Source organism: Pipistrellus hanaki, assembly GCF_964339955.1.
Source record: "Pipistrellus hanaki genome assembly, chromosome: 7".
Lineage (NCBI taxonomy): Eukaryota > Metazoa > Chordata > Mammalia > Chiroptera > Vespertilionidae > Pipistrellus > Pipistrellus hanaki.
In genome coordinates, this window is record NC_140509.1 from 81,238,521 (window position 1) to 81,260,814 (window position 22,294).

The 22,294-nt window shown below is 41.3% G+C and overlaps 1 protein-coding gene across 2 annotated transcripts in view; it reads left to right on the top strand.

Moving 5' to 3' along the window:
• CCDC170 (coiled-coil domain containing 170) overlaps positions 1-22,294 on the top strand; it is a 66,734-nt gene that overhangs the window by 40,815 nt on the left and 3,625 nt on the right. For both annotated transcript variants that reach the window (XM_084890182.1, XM_084890183.1), the window contains exons 6-9: positions 7,689-8,006; positions 16,271-16,471; positions 18,357-18,530; positions 21,382-21,624. In XM_084890182.1, coding sequence (XP_084746308.1) covers positions 7,689-8,006; positions 16,271-16,471; positions 18,357-18,530; positions 21,382-21,624 — 936 coding nt within the window. The remainder of the gene's footprint in view (positions 1-7,688; positions 8,007-16,270; positions 16,472-18,356; positions 18,531-21,381; positions 21,625-22,294) is intronic.

Below are 22,294 nucleotides of genomic sequence, written 5' to 3' on the forward strand. Positions count from 1 at the left end.
TTTTGCTTTTGAAGCACTTACAGTAGAAAACGAATCTCACAAAGGATTGTTGATACTAGAAGAGGTTTTAAAGCAATTTCAGAGATCTCAAGATATTTATTTGTAACTTATCTCCAAAGTAAAGCGAGTGTGTTTTCAAAATTCATCTTCAAGAATTCATCAGTAGACAGTTTTATCAATTTATTGTGTAAAGGTATAGTTAGATTTAATTTATCTTTCTATGGAAATTTAAATTATTTTGATGAAAGAAATGGACTGTGTTTGGTATACTTTATACTTTTGGGTAATGGTTGGCAAAACAACCTTAAACCACCACATGTAACGTGTTCTTATTTGCACAACAGATTTGTAGCTTCTATGTCAGTTCTATAAAACCCGAAGGGTCGATACCTGATTGAAAAATGGATGTCAATGTCCTCATCCACAGAAAGTTTCATGATAATACCTGAAGGTAGATAGTGTTATATAAGGTTATTAAATGAGTTGTTACAGTGAACAAACAAAACAAATGCCAAACTGCTATAGAAATTACTGCTCTTACCCTTAATTTCTAAAACTATCTTGTTGGGACTGGGAACAGCTGTAGGAGGTACACTAGAGTTTTATTCACAGTTTGAGTAGCACTGTTCTAGGAGGGTTTATCTCTATTAAAATTTATATCCCAGAACCAAAGGCAAACTTCAGGCTTGTTTAGTTCAAGGGAAATAGAAACAGGAAAATAGAAATATCAGGACATCACCTTCCTTATTCTAGATACTTTACTTATGCAGCCTAAGTTTAATGTATGTGTGCATGCATGTGTGTGCATGTGCATGTATGCGTGCATGTGTGTGTGCTCATATCACTATTGACAGAACTTTAATGGACCCAAATTCCCTGGGTGTTCTCAGAGTTGCCACTGTTCTGTCTCATCTTCCTCCCACTTCTGCCCACTGGCTACACTTCCCTTCTCTAGAGATGATCAAATCTGGTAGTCGCCTGTGCATATGTGTGGAGATTCTTTTTATTTAGGTACAAACGGTATAGACACATGGTTAGGCACTTGACTTTTTCCACTAACTATATCTATCTCAGAGAGCCTTTCATGTCAGCATATAAAAAGTCTCCTCCGTTCTTTTTTTTTATTTTTTATTTTATTGATTCCTTACAGAGAGGAAGAGAGAGGGATAGAGAGTTAGAAACATCGATGAGAGAGAATCATCAGTTGACTGCCTCTTGCACACCCCCTACTGGGAATGTGCCCGCAACCAAGGTACATGCTCTTGACCAGAATCAAACCTGGGACCCTTCAGTCCGCAGACCGATGCTCTATTCATTGAGCCAAACTGGTTTCGGCTCCTCCGTTCTTTTTAAGACTACATAATGTTCGGTGGGGTGGGTGTTTCCTATTTAACCAGTCACCTATCAGTGAATATTCAAGTTGTACCTACTCGTTTGCTACATAGGATTGAACAACTTTGCACATGCCTTATTTTCCATATTTAATAATCTCCAGGTATATTTTAAAGTCTGGGATTGCAGGGCCACAGGATATGTGTCAGTTACATTTTGTTACATATTTTGGTGTAAATATGTACCTATCATATTTATTCACACTTCTACCAGCAGCGAATGAGAGTGCCTATTTGGGGAGGATTGCTGAGTTTATTTGTTCACCTTAACTGCAGTAGGTAGAAGCAGCCAACTGGTTTTTAATTTCTCAAAGTCTGTTCAGGTATGAATGAATTAAGCCACAGTCAGATGTTTTCCACCCGGACATTAATCATTGTATTTTTTGAGAAGCAGTTTGATCTCACACATATCCAAATCCATATAATAAATAGCTAGCAACATTATAATAGGAATCAACTGTCTTTTCCTTTTTTCTTTTTCTTTTTATTAAGGTATTATATGCGTACATATCTTTCCATTGCCCCCAGTCACGCTCAACTGTCTTCTTAAATCACAGACCTTTGATTTCATTACTTAATGCATTTAATCGACAATTAATGAAGACACGCATTTAATTAAGAAGTTGGATCGAATGCCGAAATCACATCATTTACAATTGTCTTGGCTAAAAGTCATTGCAGAGGTATCATTATTCATATGCTGCATCAGTAGGACTGAACCTAAAGTTCGTTAATGAAAATGAATTTAGTAAAGTGGCTGCTGTCACTGTCCCTGTAGGGCCTGACCTTATTTGCAGATGTGGTTCCCCGGTGGAGGTCAGCCTGCTTTGTGTGTCAGTGTGGTCTGACAGCAGCCTCAGGTCCTGGCCCGAGATACCATGTCACATTACTTCAGCGTGTCCTTGAGGTAGCCACGCAACCAGACTCCCCTCGGCCGCTGCCTCCTGATAGCTCTACAGGTAATTGCATTTGCAGTCTGAGGACATCTGTGCCCAGTGGATCAGCCCTGTGCCCCTGAAGTGCTTATCGGAGCGCCCGGAGAGTGGCTGTCCCCAAGGTCTCGCCACTGGCTCGCCAGTGCTGCATTTCATACGAGAATTAGCAAATAGGTCACTGGACTGAAATGTGTACAGGAAGGAAATTGAACCCGCTGCCCTGTGCCACTGTATGCCATGATCCCAGATGAAATTTACTGATTTTTACTGGACCTGTGTTCGTGCTTTGGGTTCATTCGGGGACTGTTTTGGTCCTTGTCACTAAGGCAGCGAGACCACGGTCTGACATTGAGGTGGGAAAATCCCTTGGAGCTGTAATATTTTAACTGTGATTCTTGGTCTCTGGTGTAAGCTGCCAGCTGGGTAGTTTCCTCCAAACTGATAGTAAATCTATAGTACTCCAGTGTCTGATGTATTTTTTGTGGACCTTTTGAAAATACTTGGTTAGCAATATATTGGCCATGGAAACTCACTTATTTTGCATTAAGGGTTTTCTTTCAATATAAAAATTAATATCTAGTATTCTGTGGGGTTGTAGAACGGAGGAGATTATAATTTCTATCCATGAGCCCTCGCCGGTTTTGCTTAGTGATTAGAGCATTGGCCCTCGGACTGAAGGGACATGGGTTCGATTTCAGTACCTCAGTTGCAGGCTCAATCCTCAGGCTGGTCTAGGCACGTGCGGGAGGCTATCGATTGAAGACTCTACCTCACATTGATGTTTCGCTCTCTTGTTCTCTACCCCTCCCTTCCACTCTCTCTAAAAATCAATGGGAAAATAAAAATATCCTCGGGTGAGGATTAACAAAAAAATATTTTTTAATCTCATGCATCCTTGAAACTAGGACCTCAGCTTTCTAACCACACATTAGGATTGGAGTTTCTGAGTGAAATATAATAGGCCTCGTTTGTGGTCACCAGCCCTGATACTGGTTACTGAGATTGAGCAGCTATTGTGTTACCATCTGAAAAGACACGAGTAAAGCATTAAAATATCGTATTTGTGATAAAGGGTCCTTCACTCGTTATCTACGGGCCAGAGTGTAATCAGTGGCGGGGCTTCTGGTCAAAGAGGGCTCGCTGGGGAAGGGAACAGGGTTCTGAGCTGCTGCCGGGACCTTGAAGAGGGAAGTGTTTCACCCAACAGGTCCCCCAATTAGTTCGCTTATTGCACTCTGACAGGGAGCTTCTCTTACTCCCTCGACACGCGATGACTTTCATTTCAAACGGATGCCTGAGGCTTTCCTGATTAAAAACAAAATCACCGAAACTCGGGGGGGGGGGGCGGGGGGGGGGAGGAGAGGGGGTCGTTTATAAAAGACATTCTCTTTTATAAATAAATAAAAAGTAGGAAGCTATGATCTCATTTATGGATAATAAAGAACATTATAAACTGATGAACCAAAAGATAGACACAAAGACAGTAAAACAACAAACAGACTGTCAAATTACAGCGGGGAGGGTAGGGAGATCTGGGGGAGATAAGAGATCAACCGAAGGACTTTGTATGCATGCATACAAGTACAACCAATTCACACAAAACTCTGGGGAGGGAGGGCATGTATGGGAGTGGGGGGGGGCAATGGTAAGATATGTACACATATAATACCTTAATAATAATAATAAAAAAAGTAGGAAGCTTTTCAAGTAATATTTTCCCTGTCTACATGCTGCTGGTGGAGGTAAACTTTTTTGAAGGCTCAGTTTTTTTTTTTTTTTTTTTCTAATACTTTTTAAAATCGAATTTATTTAAACAATACAACAAAATTTAATCAACAATATAGTTGCTGTTGTTTTCTACTACTTGTGCCCAACACTCAGGAAGCATTTTAATCCCTCTGTTGTAAAATTCTTGTGATTTTGATGCAAAAAATTCGGTCAATGCATTTTGAGGCATTCTTCATTATTAAATTTTTTTCCAAGAAGAAAGTTTTGCAAAGAACGAAACAAATGGTAATCGGAAGGGGCAATATCAGGAGAATATGCAGGTTGAGGGAGAACTTCCCATTCCAACTGGCGCAGTTTTTCAGCAGTGATTCTTGCAGTATGCGGTCGTGCGTTATCGTGGTGAAGAATTACGCCCTTCCGATTAATCAGCGCGCGTTCTTTTTCTCTTAAAGCTTGGGCTAATCTTTCCAATTGGGCACTATACACTGCACTTGTAATGGTTTGGTTAGATGGTAAAAGTTCATAATGAAGAATTCCTTTAAAATTCCACCAAACACACAACATCACTTTTTTCGCATGCAAGTCAGGTTTTGGCGTGGGCTGTGGAACCTCATTTTTGTCCAACCATTGAGGCCGCCTTTTCAAATTAACATACAGCACCCATTCTTCATCTCCGGTAACAATTTGCTCTAAAAACGGCAAACGGTTTTGACGAGAGAGGAGCGAACTGCAAATTGTGACTCTTTGATTTTGGTTGTTGTCGGTCAACTCATGAGGAACCCATTTTCCAAACTTTTGGACTTTGCCAAGTGCACGCAATTGATTGGAAATTGTTTTTTTGTGAACAATTTAAAGTTGCCGCAAGCTCTTGTTGGGTAATTTGAGGATTTTGCACCAAAAGAGCTTGAAGAGCTTCTTGATCAAAATTGGACACATGGCCTCGACCACTCTTGTCATCTAACGAAAAATTTCCCTCGCGAAATTTCTCAAACCAACGCTGGCATTTTCTGGCGCTGACTGCATCTTGACCAAGAGCACTACAGATGTTTTTTGCAGCCTCACTTGCTTTTCTTCCTAATTGGAACTCGTAAAGCATGCAGTGCCGAATATGCTCTTCATCCGCCATCTTCTTAGCCCTAGTTCTGCAACAAAAACCAAACCAAACACAAACTTTTTCAAGCAAAACTTGTTAATTGCACTTCACACGTTCTGTAGATACCACGTGATTGAAGGTTATGTCAATACAAGTCAACGCCAAGCAAGATTTTAAACGAATGTTTAAAAACGACATTAATTATTACTAGACCCGATATTTGGACAAGTGGGCTCAATATAGGAAACTCCATGAAAACATGAATAATTCAGAGAAAATGACAGTAAAAAGCTGATAGCTTGGTTTAGAACAGGAAAAACAGAGTCTCAAAGTCATTTGGTATGAAGGCTCAGTTTTAATGCAAAAGGCATGACTGCATTTTAACTAGCGGCCTGAAATGTTACTGGCTAGTGTATTTGTGGAATCTGTTATTCAAAGATATTGTTTCTTTTTAGTTTTTTTTTTTAACCCTAACTACTATTTTTCATAAAAAATAAATGATTTTTGTCAGTTCAATAGGCTGCAGTATTATAGCAGAGCTGGTCAACCAACTGCATAATTTTGTTTAATGTGAACTCATGTGTTTTGGAATTTGATGTCAACAAGTATTGGTTTTTAAAAAATGAATTTTAAAAAAAAATATATATTTTATTGATTTTATACAGAGAGGAAGGGAGAGAGATAGAGAGTTAGAAACATCGATGAGAGAGAGTCATCGATCAGCTGCCTCTTGCACACCCCCTACCGGGGATATGCCCGCAACCAAGGTACATGCCCTTGACCGGAATCGAACCCGGGACCCTTCAGTCCCCAAGCCGACGCTCTATCCATTGAGCCAAACCGGTCCCGGCTAAAAAATGAATTTTCAAGGTGCCCCTTTTATGGCTCTCTGGAACATTCTAGATTATGGTAAATAGAAATAGGTGCTTTTCATTATTTTTATGAACCGAAGGATACATTTTAACATTCATTGAAATTATTATTCTCCGTATGGTGGTTTACTCTCTCTACTTTTAATTCTCCCACATTAACCCACTAAATGGCTAATTATCTCTGCTCCTGTCTGCACTTGCTGTCAGTTTTAGTTTGTCTTCAGGAGGAAAGGGGATACACAGCCAATGAATATTGAAAGAAAGACCTTACCCTCTATTCAGTGATGTTCCTATGAGAATGCTAGTCTATTACTTAGACTAGTATTAAAGAGATACCTCTAGTCAATTTTTAGTATTTATGAGGAGTCTGAGAGTTTACTGTTTTTTAAAAAAATATATTTTATTGATTTTTTACAGAGAGGAAGGGAGAGGGAAAGAGAGTCAGAAACATCGACAAGAGAGAATCATCGATCAGCTGCCCTTTGCACCCCCTCCTACTGGGGATGTGCCCGCAACCAAGGTACATGCCCTTGCCTAGAATCGAACCCAGGACCCTTGAGTCTGCAGGCCAACGCTCTATCCACTGAGCCAAACCAGTCCCGGCGAGAGTTTACTGTTTGTTCAAAATCAATTTCCCTGTCCACCGAGCTTGAGAACTACTGGTTTTGTAACCATATAGTACTAGATATGGATTGAATCTACTAGTATATTAGTCAATGATTTTTTTAACTTAATTTTATTGTTTAAAGTACTACAAATAGTAGTACATATGCCTCTTTTTTCTCCCCATTGACCTTCCCCGGCCCCTCCCCCCCAATGATTTGTTTTTTATTAACTCTTTCCAGAGGGCCACAAAGAAAAGGCTTATGCCAATTTTATTTTTTTCCTAGTCCTGATTTATGTTTCTTATCTTTTAAAAAAATTATTTATTGCCTGGCCATTGTTGCTCAGTGGTTAAACATCAGCCTGTGAACTAGGAGGTCACGGTTGGATTCCTAGTCAGGGCATGTGCCTGAGTTGTGGGCTTAGTCCCCAGTAGGGGGCGTGCAGGAGGCAGACAATCAGTGATTCTCTCTCAATATTGATGTTTCAATCTCTCTCTCTCCCTTCCTCTCTGAAATCAATAAATATATAAAAAATATAAATTTATTGATTGATTTCACAAAGAGAGAGAAACATCGATTTATTGTTCCACTTATTTATGCATTCATTGGTTGCTTCTTGCATATGCCCTGACCAGGTATCAAGTCTATAACCTTGGTATATGGGGACGACACTCTAACCTAGGGGTGTCGAACTCAATCAGAGAAGGGGCCAAAATCTAAAATCCAGCCTAAATCGCGGGCTGAATGGTTTACTGAACAGTCATAAACTGACAATGTCATAAACTGACAGTGGAGTGCAGTGATGACAGCGCGGTGCGGGCCACATTGTAAGGCCTGGCGGGCTGGATTTGGCCCGCTGGCCTTGTGTTTGACACATGTGCTCTAACCAATTAAGCTACCTGACCAGGGCATATATCTCTTTTCCTTTTTAGATACCTAAATTTACCTGACATTAATAACTTTCTGAAGAGATGATTTAGGTTTTAAAATGGAGTGAGGATTAAACCTAGGTGCCTCTCATTGGCCGCTAATGTTTTCCTTCTCACTCTATGTAATTGTTTTAGGACTTGCTCAGCGCTGCAGAGGCAAAGGAAGCTCTTGAAAGGGAAGTGCAGATCTTCCAAGAAAGGCTGCTTGCGGGCCAGCGGGCCTGGGATGCCTCGAAGCAGGAGCTGAGCCTCTTGAAGAAAGACTCCTGTGAGCTGGAGAGAAGGTTGAAGGCCAGCCTGGAGGCGGCCGAGGCCGCCCAGAGCCAGCACACCTCCTTTAGGGAGAAAATTGCAGTCCTCCTTAGGGGCAGCCTGGACATGATTGGGTCCACAGAGGAGGCCATTCTGGAGAAGATTCAAGAAATGGACAGCCAAGAAGAGAGCCAGAAAAGGGTGAGTGAGGCCTCTTCAGTGCACTCATTCACGTAGCATCCTCAGTGACTTTGAGTTATCTGTGTGAGTGACAGCTATCATTTAAATGTGCTTTCAGTTTTACTTTCAATTATGCATCGTCCTTACCAAGCCTGGAGAGTCACTCACGTAGCTGCTGGCTACATTGCGGGTCCGGAGTCAGAACCTCGAGGCGGATCCTGTCCCACACTCCCTCCCTCCAAGTGTGAATGGGGGCCGTTCCCCGAGTATGGCCCAGGAGGTTTTGTTCACTCACCTTCAGTGCAGGGACAGCACAGTCCACACCCCTTTCCTGAAGCCCCTGGGGTCCAATGTGTTTTTGAATCCAGAAGTTTTCGGAGGTTAGAGAGGCGATAGAGAAGGCAGTGTGACACAGTCCTCCTCCGTCACACACATTGTTCTGTGTGAGCAGTCCCTCCACGCGAGGCCCTCCCAGCTCCTGCAGAGTCTCATGTCACCTCGGGTCAGGGCTCACTGCCAAACCGGGCCTGTCAAGCTTTATGGGTAAATGAGTTACAGAAAGCCTGCCCGGTTACAGATGGTTTGGATTTTGGAATTGTAGGTGAGGGTTCCTAGACCATAATAGTACCTGTCTCATAAGGTGGTTGCTGACTCTAAGTGCTTAATGCAAAGCATGTTGTTAGCATGTCCTCTCTCCCTCCTTCGCCCCTCCTTTTGCTGATGTGGAGGTGCCTGAAACAGTCTTCTAGGGACCTATTTAACAAGTGGAGAAAAATGACTTAACGCACACCTACGACTGAAGCTTATTTAATTTTGTCATGTGGTTTATACTATGAGTGAATCTCATGTTCTGTCAAGTTTTGCTTCATCCAGTCAACTTCAGCCCAACTCTAAGTTACTATCCTCCAGCGCCAAATATTGAAGTCCTAAGCAATGAGGTTTAAAGTGAGTCATCCCCAAACTCTGTGTGTGCTCCCATGAGGAATTGTTTCTCCTATTGGCCAAAAGGAGAAAATTTGCATGCCCATTTTTTAATGTTCCTGAAAACCTCAGAGTGATCGTTAACTCACAGTTCAAGGCTGCCCTTGTCAATTTCCTCTCGCACCCTAGCCTTTTAAATCCCCTCAAGAATTCTGCAGCATTCACGGGGGCTCTAGGAGCCACCCTCTGACCGCTTTGTTCAGCCCGGGGTTCTTCTCTTTGTGGATATCGAGTGCTCATCCTTGTGAGACATGTGGGTCTGTGAGGGGAACCCCGTTTTCCTTGTGATTCAGTGCACAGATGGGCACTAGCTGGGGGGAGGAAGTTATTTACAGAATGGAGAGAGAAGAACTTCATTGGGCTCTTTACCTTGAATAGCAATAGATGCACTTCAATAGCTAATGGTTCTTTGCCATTTCATTTTGTCGCTTCCCTCTGCTATTTTCCAAATGTCCTCTGAAGCTCTGTTAATTCCAGCCTGCGAAATGGGGCCCAGAATTGCCAGCATGATGTATATGTTTATTTTGTAAAGCAAAACGGTGTCAGTGGGTTAAGCTGTTTGGCCTTCCCCCACTTCCCGTAACAATCACAATGATTCCGCGTCTCTTCAGTGCCTTTGTCTGCCTTTCCCACCCTGTAATTTTTTTTAAATGGCAGCTCTCCCCGTTTAAAAGCCTGAAATCAAGCGTATCGCCAGCCTCTTGTGCGACTCATCTTCAAGTAAAATCAGGAGGAAATGGATTTCGTACATTGTCTTAGAGATGTTTCTGAAGAATGGGAGCTGGACAAGTGGATGAAGGTGTTTGTTGAGGAGGCGGCGTACCTGCCAGTTGCCATGGTTAAATATGGTCAGAAACTGAGGGATGCCCACGTGGGGGCCCGGTGGTGGGTCCACGCTGGGCTCTCCAGTCCGTGTGGCCTCCTACGTACGGAACATCACTTTTCTTGTTTATCCCTTTGCTCCTCATTTGTGCTCTCGGGATTTGCAGTTCTCATCAGGACACCACTCAGGCTTTTCCAAGCAGCCATTTCTACTTGTTCCTTGCTTTTGTGCCTATAGCAAAGTGTAATGTTCTTTTTTGTGAAAGCTTTACGATGTCTTAGAGCAGACTTCCTCAGCTGGGGCAGTGTTGAAATTTGGGGCTGGGCAGTCATTTGTTTTGGGGCCATTCTGTGCCCTGTAGGGTGGTCAACAGCAGCTCTGGACTTCTTCCCGCTAGATACCATTCACATTCCTTTTCTCCAAACATATGTCCAGACAGTGCCATATGCCCCTGGAGGGGGGGGTGAATTTACCCCCCCGTTGAATACCACTCTTTTCAAGAAACGTTCTGCTGTCCATTTCCAGGATTCCTACATGAGGATTTAGATGTTCTTTAGCCTTGAAATTTCAGGACACTCGTAACACGTGTTTTTGAAATGGCGTCTTGCACAATGACAGAAAGTTGCGACATTTTCAGGTTTTGGTTTAGAATTTTGTGGCCAAATTAAAAAAATAAAACTTTATTGTTGAAAGTATTACATAGGTCCTCCTTCTCCCCACACTCCATTAACCTTTTCCATCTCACTCCCCACTCCCACCCTAGACCCTCACCACCACATTATCTGTGCTTGCTGGTTATGCATATATACATACAAGTTCATTGGTTAATCTCTTCCAACCCACCCTCCCCTGCCTTCCCTCTGAGGTTCAACAGTTTGTTCATGCTTCTATGTCTCTTGGTCTAGTTTTGATCATCAGTTTATGTGGTTCATTACATTCCACATATGAATGAGATCATGTGATACTTATATCTCTCTGACTGTCTTATTTGGCTTGGCATAATATTCTCCAAGTCCATCCATGCTCCTGCAAATGGTAAGAGTTCTTCTTTTTTAATTGCCACATAGTGTTCCATTGTGTAGCTGTACCATAATTTTTTTTAATCCACTCATCTACTGATGGGCAGGTAGGCTGTTTCCAAATCTTAACTATTGTAAATGGTGCTGCTGCGGACATAGGGGGAGGCCAAGACTTCTGTTTCCCTTTTATGTGTTGCCTCACTGGTTAATCATCTGGATGAGAATTATGTCTGTGATTGATTTCCCTGTCATTTCCAAAATTAAAGATAAATTAATAGAGGCTCACATTTATCTAGACCAGCCCTTCTCTTCTGCTTTATGTACACATAAGGCTCTGTTTTCCCCATTGGTGTGCATCTTGGTCTGACAGCTCTGTGGGAGCCGTGGGGACTCACCCTCATGCCCCAAAGGACCTGAGGGGTGTCCCACAAGTCCCCACGCCCCCTCTGAGCTTATCATTCTGCTCTGTTCTTAGTCTTCAAATCTATTAAGCCAGTGTTTTTCAACCTTTTTTGGGCAAAGGCACACTTGTTTCATGAAAAAAAACACGAGGCACACCACCATTAGAAAATGTTAAAAAATTTAACTCTGTGCCTATATTGACTATATATAAAGTAATTCTCTTGAATAGGAATCAAATAAACACAAAGAAAGTATTTTATAATTACTTTATTATGAAATATTAAGTAAACAAAATAGTGAAAAATTATAAAATTCTTGTCTTGTCTGCACCTACGGCACACCAGGCAACATCTCGCGGTACACTAGTGTGCCGCGGAACAGCGGTTGAAAAACACTGTACTAAGCAAACACTTACCAAGAAGCTTCAACAGACTCCCAGTGACCTTTCATTGTCCAAAAGTGTGTTACACGGTCACCCCTGGCTACCAGGCACTGGGAAGAGTGAACAGATAGGGATTTTGGCTCTCCCAGACCCTAGAGTGTATTGATATCCTAGGATAGCTGTAACAAAATACCAGGAACTGGAGGAGGAAGGGCTTAGACAATTATAGAAGTATATTGTCTCACAGCCCTGGACACTAGAAGTCCCAAATCAACCTGTCAGCAGGATTGGTTTCTTCTGAGGGTGTGATGGGGAATCTGTCCCATGCCTCTTGCCTAGCTTCTGGCAGCCTCAGCTACCACTTGGCTTGTTCTCTGTTTTCACATCATTTTCCTTTTATTTGTACGTGTCTCTGTGTCCAAACTTCCCTTTTCTATAAGGATATGAATCACATTGGACTAGGCCCCACCTTAATGATCTCATTTTAACTTGATTATCTCTGTAAAGACTCCCATTTTCATGGGAAAAAAGGAGACTCAAGTAATACTTTAAACAATAAAGAATTTAAATTAAAAAAAAAAGACCGCATTTACAAATAAAGTCACATTCTGAGGTACTGGGGGACATCAACATACCTCTCTTTGGGGGACCTAATTCACCCCATAACAAAAGTTGATATGCACAAAGGTAGGGAGGGTAGGATTAGCTAGTCAACGGTGTCAGCCACACATACTGACAGGAAGGAAGGAGAATTTGATTGATGTTCCACCTGGTTCCTGATAACTTATTTTATATATTTCTTAAGTGAAAATTATAACTTGAATAATCAGAAAAGAGTCGTTTAAGTCCAAAAGGCACTGGTCCTTAAGTGACCCAAGTGGCTCTTTCTCCAGTTTAGGGCTCTCGTGTTTCCATTTGGCTCAAACTTAGTGCAAAAGAACCTCTGGTGAAATCAACAACAATTTGTCCTTGGGAAGTGAATGAATTCTTTTAGGCATTATTATTTCCCTCCCAAAAAGCAAGTTGCTTGGGTTTGAAGTGTGGTTCACTTCAGAGCCTTTTTTGTTTAAAAACAATCGAGGTATGCATTCTTTATTACATCTCCGCCCCTCCCCCCCATCCTCTACCTTTTTCTAGTGTCGAAATCCCTGGCACATTTTGCCCCATAGGATATCAGGGGTATATTAATAGTCAAGACTAAGAAAAAGAAAAAGAGAAAAAGAAATGCTTCTTGATTCTTCAGACTTCTTGGTGTGAAGAACATACCCCCAGCTTTGGTGGGACACATATGTTCATTAGGCACTGGCATCTGATGTTCCCAAGAACTGAATCAGATTAGAACATCCATTTATTTGGATACTTTTATGTAAATTTAGCTCTGGAAAAAAAAAAATCTTGGTGGTGTATCCACTGAGATCTAAGTAAGCTTATTAAGCTGAGTTCTGATGCATGGAATGTGGGGAGGTTCTCAGCTGTTTGATCCTCTCTGGACTCCGGAACCTTGAGGGGGCAGTTGGTGGATCTGCACAGTTCACCATCGACATCCCGATGGTTTTAAAAGTTCTTCTCTGCTGAGTCTTTAAGGACCGTGGGACGCTCTTGGGTTCACACAGGGTGAGGATTCAGCACAGACCCTCTCATCTTTGATTCAACATGCTTGTCCGTTATTTGTCCTTCTCAGGAAGATTTCAGTCTCTGTGGGCTGAAAATAAGTAGGGAAGCATGATGTAGGACACAGGACACTTCCCAAAAGGTCCCTTGAACTCTGTATAACAAAAGCATAGAATTGACCAAAACAACATACTGCAGGAGTGATACTGATGATAAAAATGTATGCAGTGTGGTGAACTTAAATTGAGTATAAATACTGTGCTACTCAAATGATCTAAATTATCTCACCAAATTATCATAAAGTCTGCATGTTTCAAAGAGGTTAATTACTTGCTTTGGTTAACACACTGGCAAGTAGTAGAGTTGAAATTTGAAACCAGGACGATCGGACACCTAAGGCCCTTTCCCACAGTCAGGTCTACATTAGGATGTCTTTCTTCAGGGTCAGTTTCATTTTCGTAGTCTAGCTTCTTGCAGTGGCTCAAGGTGTCATCTTCACACTGGAGTCTGTGGATTGATTTCTATGGAAGACTTTTTTTTTTGTCTCTGTTCTGCAGTGCTCTAATCAGGAATTAATAAGAAGTCACTCCGTTTCCCATCTCTCCAGATGAGGTTGTCTGTGTTTCCGTGGGATTGGAGAAGTGTTGAATGATCTTCAGGTAGATAGACTCCTTTCCCACATGAAGTTAAATGTGAAACCACATTTCCTGCTGCACTGGAATGTGTTGTATCATATGACATCATAAAACAGTCCCCAGGAGGCAGTATCTTGGGGACCATGTTTGATGGCCAATGTTTTGTAGGTTGTACTTTCTACGTTGTACCAAGACAAGCATACCTCTCTCTTGCATTAAGATCAGATCTATCATTAGTTAGGATGGGAAATATGAAATGATGGTTCTCAGAGTCTCAGATTCTGTAATGAAATTTGAAATGTCCTTGGGAAATATAATTTCTTGAATGTGGCATTGAGCAGCTTTCCACAAATATTTGATTTCGAGCACCCGCAGAGGTCTAGAATTAATGGAACCTTGAAAGCCATAGAAGTCCAGGATTAGAGAATTTAGAGGTCAAGTAGTCTATCATTCCTGATTAGAGCACTTCAACCCACCCCAGCACATTCTTAACTAACGATTGGCCATCTTCTGGCCATCTCCGGCAAATGGGAATCTTGGAAAGATGCTTAAAATGTGAGGTAAAAGCAAAAAGATTAAATGGCAAATATAGTGTCACTCAATGATATTTAATATGCATGAAATAAGTTATTTGAAAATATTAATAGTTGCTATCTCTGAGCAGTGAAATCATGGGAATTACTTTTTGGCTGTTTTATGTATTTTTTTCTTCTTAATGGATCTTTTATAAAGGGCAAGCATTAATTTATATAATTTATATAGGGACCAGGGAACATTTTTTTTTCTTACATTGAAGTGAATTCTTTTTCTGATTTATAACTATTGATCCTCAGCTTAAGCTCTGAGGGTAACTCAGAACAAATCCTAATGTTTCAAAATATTTGGACACAGCTTTAATTTCTTCTTGCCTTTAAGCATGGTTGTTTATAAACAAGCAGAATTTGTTTTTTTAAAAACTGAAGCGGTAAATATGAAACCATCAAGATACTTTAATTTCTGTGAGAATAGTACTGAGTATTATGTAAATAGCTATTACTTTCCCCCTCTCCTTGTGGAAAACAAACCATCAAAACAAAACAAAATTTATCACCTCACACTTGGTATTTTTATTGAATTGAACATTTTATGAAAACTGGATTTGCAAGGATCAATTTGAGTTTCTCAAAGTATACCTTTGGTTTGGGTAAGCTTATGTTCTTGGTTTAAGGGAAGATCAGGATAAAGAGAGCAACTTCACAGAAGGGAGGAAGCATTGGCCAAGTTAGGGGTCGTGTGAGTCTTGGGGCATTCAGCAGTAACCTTATGTTATAGGAGGGGAGATAATACTCAGACTGTTCTACCTGCTTGTACACTTCCATTGATCCTTTGCAGAATCACCTTATTAAAATAATTTTGACCTTTCACTTGTTCAGACAATAATATTGCCCCATAATTGGGTAGCCCAGGGGCAGCACCACTGACTAAGGTTAGTGAAAGAATAATCAATACTTAGTAGAAAATGGAAAAGGAGCTTGAAGCAATACAGGGTGGGGCAAAAGTAGGTTTCCAGTTGTGAGTACGTGAGACAGAGTTTATTCTTGTATTATTATTTTTACTTTTTGTATTATTTCCCATACTAGAGGCCTGATGCATGAAGATTCATGCAAAAATGGGCCTTCCTTCCCCTGGCTGCTGGCACTGCCTTCACTGGAGTTGCCTTTCCTCCTTCCCATGCTGCCCAGAGGCCCAGAGCAGCTAGGGTGATGTGGAATGCCTGTATTGTTGCCATGGCAATGACACAAGTATCTTGCCCTGCCCCCGGTCACTTGGCGCCTGAGTATGCAAATTAACCCACCATATTTGTTGGGTTGATTTGCATACTCACTGCTGATTGGCTGAGGGGCATCATGGAGGTATGGTGAATTAACATGTTACTCTTTTATTGGGTAGATGAACACCTGTAAATTTACTTTTGCCCCACCCGGTAGCTTTGTGCTCTTGAATTCACTGATAACTTCTCATTGCTTATCAAGATGAACTCACTGCATAGTCTTTAAACCATTATATATGGTAGAAGAAGAATGATACTTACATATATTTTTTTGACACTTGTATAGGTTTTAAAAATACTATCTGTCTGAACTCTTTTTCCAACTAAGCTTTAAAATTCCCAAATTAATGGCAGTTTTAGGGGTAAATAACTTATCCATAAACATTTATGGAGTAACTTATTTGAGGAATTATATAAAAAATTAAAAAGGCCAAAAGTATTTTATTAGGTAATGGATACATATTTATTTCAAATACATCAGTCAATTACCTGTTTCTTAGCCCATTTTTCTGAAGAATCTGGATGTTGTTGTTATAAATAATATGTTGTTAGCACTGAGCACTAGATTTTAACACTTTGGCGCGTCTAAACCAAGGCTTCTTCTTGTTTTGTTTGTTTCCAGATGGTTTCCCAGCTTGAAGCCCAACTATCTGAGCTTGTTGAGCAGTTGGAAAATGAGTCTGGGTTTCACCAGAAAGCTCTGCAGAGAGCCCAGGAAGCCGAGCACAAGCTGGAGGCTCTTCGGGGTCAGCTGACACACCTGGAGGGGGAGCTGGTGTCTGGAGATGTTTTGCGGGACAACTTGAGTTTTGAGAAACAAAAGGTAGTAACCTGAGGGCTTGTCCATGGGTGGATACATCTGTTGCACTGTAGTATTTTACCTGAAATTACTGTGAAATTTTCAGCAATTTGATAGATGGTGGTTGCGTACTGAATCATGAGTAAATTTCAAGGAACAATGGGTATTGTTTTGAAGTCTCTTCCTACTGTTTGGCACTTCCTTGATTCAAATTAAATCTAATCATTCAATTATATCTAATTAAACTTAACAAATATATTGAACAGCTATTATATATGAGACGCTGAAGGCTTGGAGGGTAAGGTATGAATACGTAACTCACTATTCATCTTAAGTCGCTCATAATTCAATAGAGGAGACAGTCATTCAAATAATTTGCTGTACTAAAAGCTGTAAGTGTATAACAGAGATACTGATTAAGAAAGAGCAATAGAAGCCCAATGAAAAGAGTGAGAGCTTCTATATAAAGGGATGATTTTATAGGAAGACGATAGTTGAGTTGATCATTGAAGGATAAGTAGCATTTTAGTGGGGAGAAGGGACAGATTTCACAGGTGACTTATGTGAAGGGCTTTAAGGAACAAGTAGGAATTTGACTGGTGGAAGAGTTGGGGAAGGGATCTGGGGCAGAGGGAACAGCAGGAGGGATGAAGGAAGGGAGGTGTGACCGGACTGTTTAGAAGAGGACTGAGGCACAAAGAGACTGGCTGAGGCCAAAGGTGGGAGGTGGCTCTGGAGGCAGGTAGGGATAATTGAGGTAAGTCAGCTCATTCCTGGAGGCTTTATCCTATAGGTAATGGGGAAGGGGGCCGGGGGTTGGGTGTTTTGAGGAAAAGAAAAAGGTTTTCTGAAGGCAGAATGTCTCTGAAGGTCCAGACACTAAAGGTAGGGAGCCCAGTTGGGATTCTTCAAAGTTCAAATCAGAAGATAATAGGTTGCAGGTTTGATTCCTGGTCAGAGCATGTTTCTTTATCACATCGATGATTTTCCTCTCTCCTTCCTTCCCCTTCTCCCCTTCATTCCTTCTTTTTTCTCTAAATTCAATAAACATACACTTTGTTGAGGATTAAAAAACAATAGATTGCTTCAGTTGTCAGGAATTTATATTTATTTCAACATGAAATTGCCTGAGTTATTGCCATTGGGAAGAAAATTGCAAAGATGGAACCTGAATAATGGAATGATGATACAGAAAGCACATTGATCCATTTGGTTATCCAGCAAGTACTTAGTAGACATTTCTCTACATCTGGCATGGCCAGCTTAGCCACAGAAATCAAGGAGAGGAAGGTCCCAGAACAGTTTTGTCACTTTAACTTGCTAAAATGTGAACTTCGACCTTCCTGATAACGACTCCATTTTGGAGTGTTGTTCCTTTAACTATAGGATACATTCACAACTCTTAAAGACCTTTTCTAAAGCAAAAATGCTGTCCAAGTTGTTTGTATGGAGAGTGGTGTGGCAACTGGTTAAGTCCTCATTTTCCACTTTTGAGGCCTGGGCCACATCGGGTGGGAAAACTCTTCATGGAAGGTCTGGAGGGGTGGATGCCTGGGGCTGGATTAGCCTAGCAGGGGCGTGGTAGCAGCAGCATGTAGCAAAGCAGAGAGATGGAGGAATACTTGGGAGCATGCACACCTGTCACATGGCAAGGTTAAGAAGAGAGTATTGTGTTAGATTGAACATCAAAGTCACTGCCCAGGAGAGTCAAGAGAATATGGTCAAGGAACAGGACATGGAGCTGGCAGGGCGGGTCAGGAATTCAGTACCAAATTTTAGTGTTGAGGGGCTGGGAACCTACTGGTTTAATGAGAACTCCCTGTCAACGTGGGAGAAAGGGGAGGATTGTGTGAGATCGCCTGTTAACTTTATTTTTGTGTCCCATTTTCATTTTTGTTCTTGGGTTTAGTATCTTAAATTTCTGGACCAGCTCTCAGAGAAAATGAAATTGGACCAGATAGCTGCTGAACTCGGCTTTGACATGCGTCTAGATGTAGTTTTAGCTCGCGCGGAACAGCTGGTACGCCTTGAGAGCAATGCTGTCATTGAAAATAAGACCATCGCCCACAATTTACAGAGAAAGGTAGGAGAGTGGAAACTTGCCAGTGTTGAGAGAATGAATATCTGTGAAACTTCAATATTGAGATATCAATTACTGCCACAGTATTTCCAACGTGGCCAGGAAACATGATTATAATAATATGTGTTTAGAATCTGTTTCAAGTCTGAGTGATGGCAGGGTATCTCCTAAGGTTTTGTTAGACTGTGGTAATAAAGACCCAGAGTAACAGTGGCTTAAACAAGTAGAAGTGTTTTAATTTTTTCTTCTGTTGCACAAATTCCTGGAAGTAGGCAGCTTAGGGCTAGTGTGACAGCTCAGCTCTGTGAAGTTTTGAAGCTCAGCTCATTTAAGCTCATTAATCACCCATCCCCAGGGTGGTCCTTATCCTCATGGTTAAAAATAGTTTTTAGAAATATTATATCTGTGTTCCAGCAAGGAAGTTGGAGAAGGAAAGGATGTAGGAGAGGGATGCAAAAGTGTAGACATGAGCTGTCTTAAAGGAGGTTCCCAGAATTGCTACATGTGTTTATGTCCCATGGAATATGTTCTGATGGTTAAATCTAGCTGCAAGGGAGGCTTGTAATGGTAACCTTTACTCTGGCTAGCCATTTACGTAGCTGAAAAATTTACTGTTTCTATAACTATGGGAGAGAAGAATTGGTGAACAGTTAGCCGTCTCTGCCTTTATAAAAGCTCTATTAGATTAGAAAATAGAGAGAGAAGAGATTACTTTTCACTCACTCAAAGGGAGAGTTAGAAATAGTTTAAATAAATGAATGCATGAAAAGGATAAAATATAATTATTAGTTATGTAATTATTGGCATTGGGGAAGGAAAAAGGAGAACACAAATGTATCCTTGTAATAGTTCTTAGGAGAAAATTCTGTGGTAGAGTTTCAGTGTGCAGGCCATCTAATGAGTCCCAGCTGGTTCCCAGTTTGGCTCCACCCAGCTCTGTGACCTTGGGAAGTTGCATTCCTCTCTTCCTCTCCTCATATTAAAGATGGGAATGACATCTATTTCAGGAGGTTGTCAATTTTTAATAAATAACATTTTGAACTCTTGGCTCATAGAAGATGCTCTATTTACATTTGACTTCCTCTCCATGTACTGTATCTTTGGGAATATTTTAAACAGAAAGGAGACAACCCCTGTTACCATTAGTGACATTAAATGGAGCTACAATTTTTTCTGAAGTTTCCCTCAGATAACTGAATTTTTTTGTCACTATCTAATACCATTTTTCTTAAGTCTTGTGTAATTATTAAAATTACAGAACTAGCTAGTTTAAATTTGCAATAGAGTGGACTTCAATATGAAGAAGCTCAAGGAAGGGAGGTTAGTTAGAGAAATATTGAAAGGGCCATGTTACAAAGGGTTCCAGGCAAGGACATTGCTGTCACCGTTAGGCAAGATACTCTAGCCCACATTTTCATTAGTTCTTCACACCTCTGAACACTTAACAAATGCAGAGTCAGTAATGAGGGAAAATGTGCCCTAGCCAGTTTGGCTCAGTGGATAGAACGTTAGCCTGCAGCCCAAAGTCCCCGGTTCGATTCCTGTCAAGGACACGTACTGACCTGGGCCCTGGTAGGGGCTCATGCAGGAAGCAACCAATTGATGTGTTTCTCTCACATTAATATTTCTGTCTGTCTTTCCCTCTCTCTTCCACTCTCTCTAAAAATCAATGGAAAAATACCCTCGGGCGAGGGTTAAAAAAACTAATAATAATAATTAGGGAAAATGTGACGTTTTTCAGCTCTAACATTCTATAATTCTACACGATTCTCATTCCTAATTTTTGTAACAGATGAAAGAGGTTTCTGTACTTAATATTCCACTCACTAATTGTGACACGTGACGCCCATGAGGACTTTTTTCTCCTCTTAGAGCCCACAGTCTTTTCCTAAAAAACACTCTAATTTCCTTCATCAAGTTTAATTGTCAGTGATAAGTGCTGTTTCAGGACCTGCTTGGTTTGTGGATGGTATAGGCCAGGCATGTAATAATGACACCGAAGAACTCAAACTTTCCTCAAGTCCCTTCTATTTCTAAGATGTTAAATATATAAACAAAGCTTTAAAAATTTTTCCCTGGCATCACTTATTCTGAACAATGTTCCTAGGCATCACTTACTTTAAAAATATGTGAACTTTAAAGGAAGCTAGCCTATTCACAGCCTGAGGGATGGAGAGAGGCAGTCTAGGTTTTTGGTGCTAATTTGCACCCTGTCTTCTTTTAGGAAAGACCAGGGCAAGTAGAGTGGCTGTGGGGTGTTGGAGAGGATTTTGTCTCTCTGTTTTACTATATTCTGCCGCTGATAAGCCCATTTTAGTTGTTTTTAAAAAAAATATTTTTAGTGATTTCAGAGAGAAAGGGAGAGGGAGAGAGAGCTAGAAACATCAATGATGAGAGAGGATCATAGATCGGCTGCCTCCTGCACACCCCACACTGGGGATCGAGCCCACAACCTGGGAATGTGCCCTGACTGGGAGTCAAGCCTTGACCTCCTTGTTCGTAGGTTGTTGCTCAACCATTGAGCCCCACCAGCTGGGCTCCTTTTCATTGTCTTAAAGGCAATTTCTCATTTTTATTAGATGAACATTATGTTGGAGGCAGTCAGGTGTTGAGAAATGCCTATTTCTCTGTGCATTTTCTCTGGCTGTTCGATCTCATACTTTGCATCTACAAAATTAATTCTTCAAAAGATAGAAATAAAAATGCAATCAGGAGAAGGAACCTAGTACCATTTTTAAAAAAAATGATGTAGACAGCAGGCTTATTGGAGTGTGGATAAAGATCAACATTATTTGAATAAATCATCTATGTTTATTGGCTGTTCAATTCAAAACTCCTGTTTGTGCCGAACCAGCTCAAGACCCAGAAAGACAGACTGGAGAGCAGAGAACTGCACTTGAACCTCCTCCGGCAGAAGATAGCACAGCTGGAGGAGGAGAAGCGGCTGCGGACGGGCCTGGCTGTGGAGCGGGACGAGGCCAATGTCGTCTCTCGGAGGTTACAGAAGCAGGTGGAGAGGCTGCAGAAGGAGCTGAGCGCGTGCCGGGAATCGAACACTGAGCTCAAAGCCAGACTGGCTGACACCAATGAGCTGAAGGCGAGTGCTCAGCTTTGCTCTCTGGTTGCTTTTTGCTTCTGCGAAAGGGTGCCAGTCTCATCATGGACACACCAGAAAACAAGATGGAAACTTCCCCTGGTTTTCTAGAGTTGTGGGAAAAGTGCAAACTTTACGCACGTCAGCATATTAGCTCAGTTTAGTGGCTCTTTCATATTTGAAATAGAGCTGCCGTTGCTTGCTATGGGAAAAGTCACTCAAACAGGGTGGTGCTAAGTCCAGAAAATAAAAACACTTCTTTAAAATGAGGGCGGCGGTGATTTTAGGGGTCATGTAGGGTTTCATCATGTAGGAATTTGTGAAGGAAGAAGTGAGGAGAGGCAGGCAGTTGTGAGATGTTGGTCTCTGGGAGATGAATTGTACCAAGTATCCAGGAGGGTATATAGATTGGGCGATGTGCTTCTTGGATGTGAGGTGTCCGATTTCCAGTGAATACAGAGAAGAGAGGAACTAAAATGTAAAATAATTTGGTCAAAATAGTTCGATGGCATGAATGTGTAACTTCTGTGCACAGGTCATATTTTAAATGTTATTACTTGGATGTCACCAATAAAATAACCATGATGTCCTGGCTCCCTGCAGGCCAGTGCACTCACTGGTGAAGTCAGAGACATTTCCCCAGAAAAGCGCTGCTGTAGCTCCTCCTCACAGC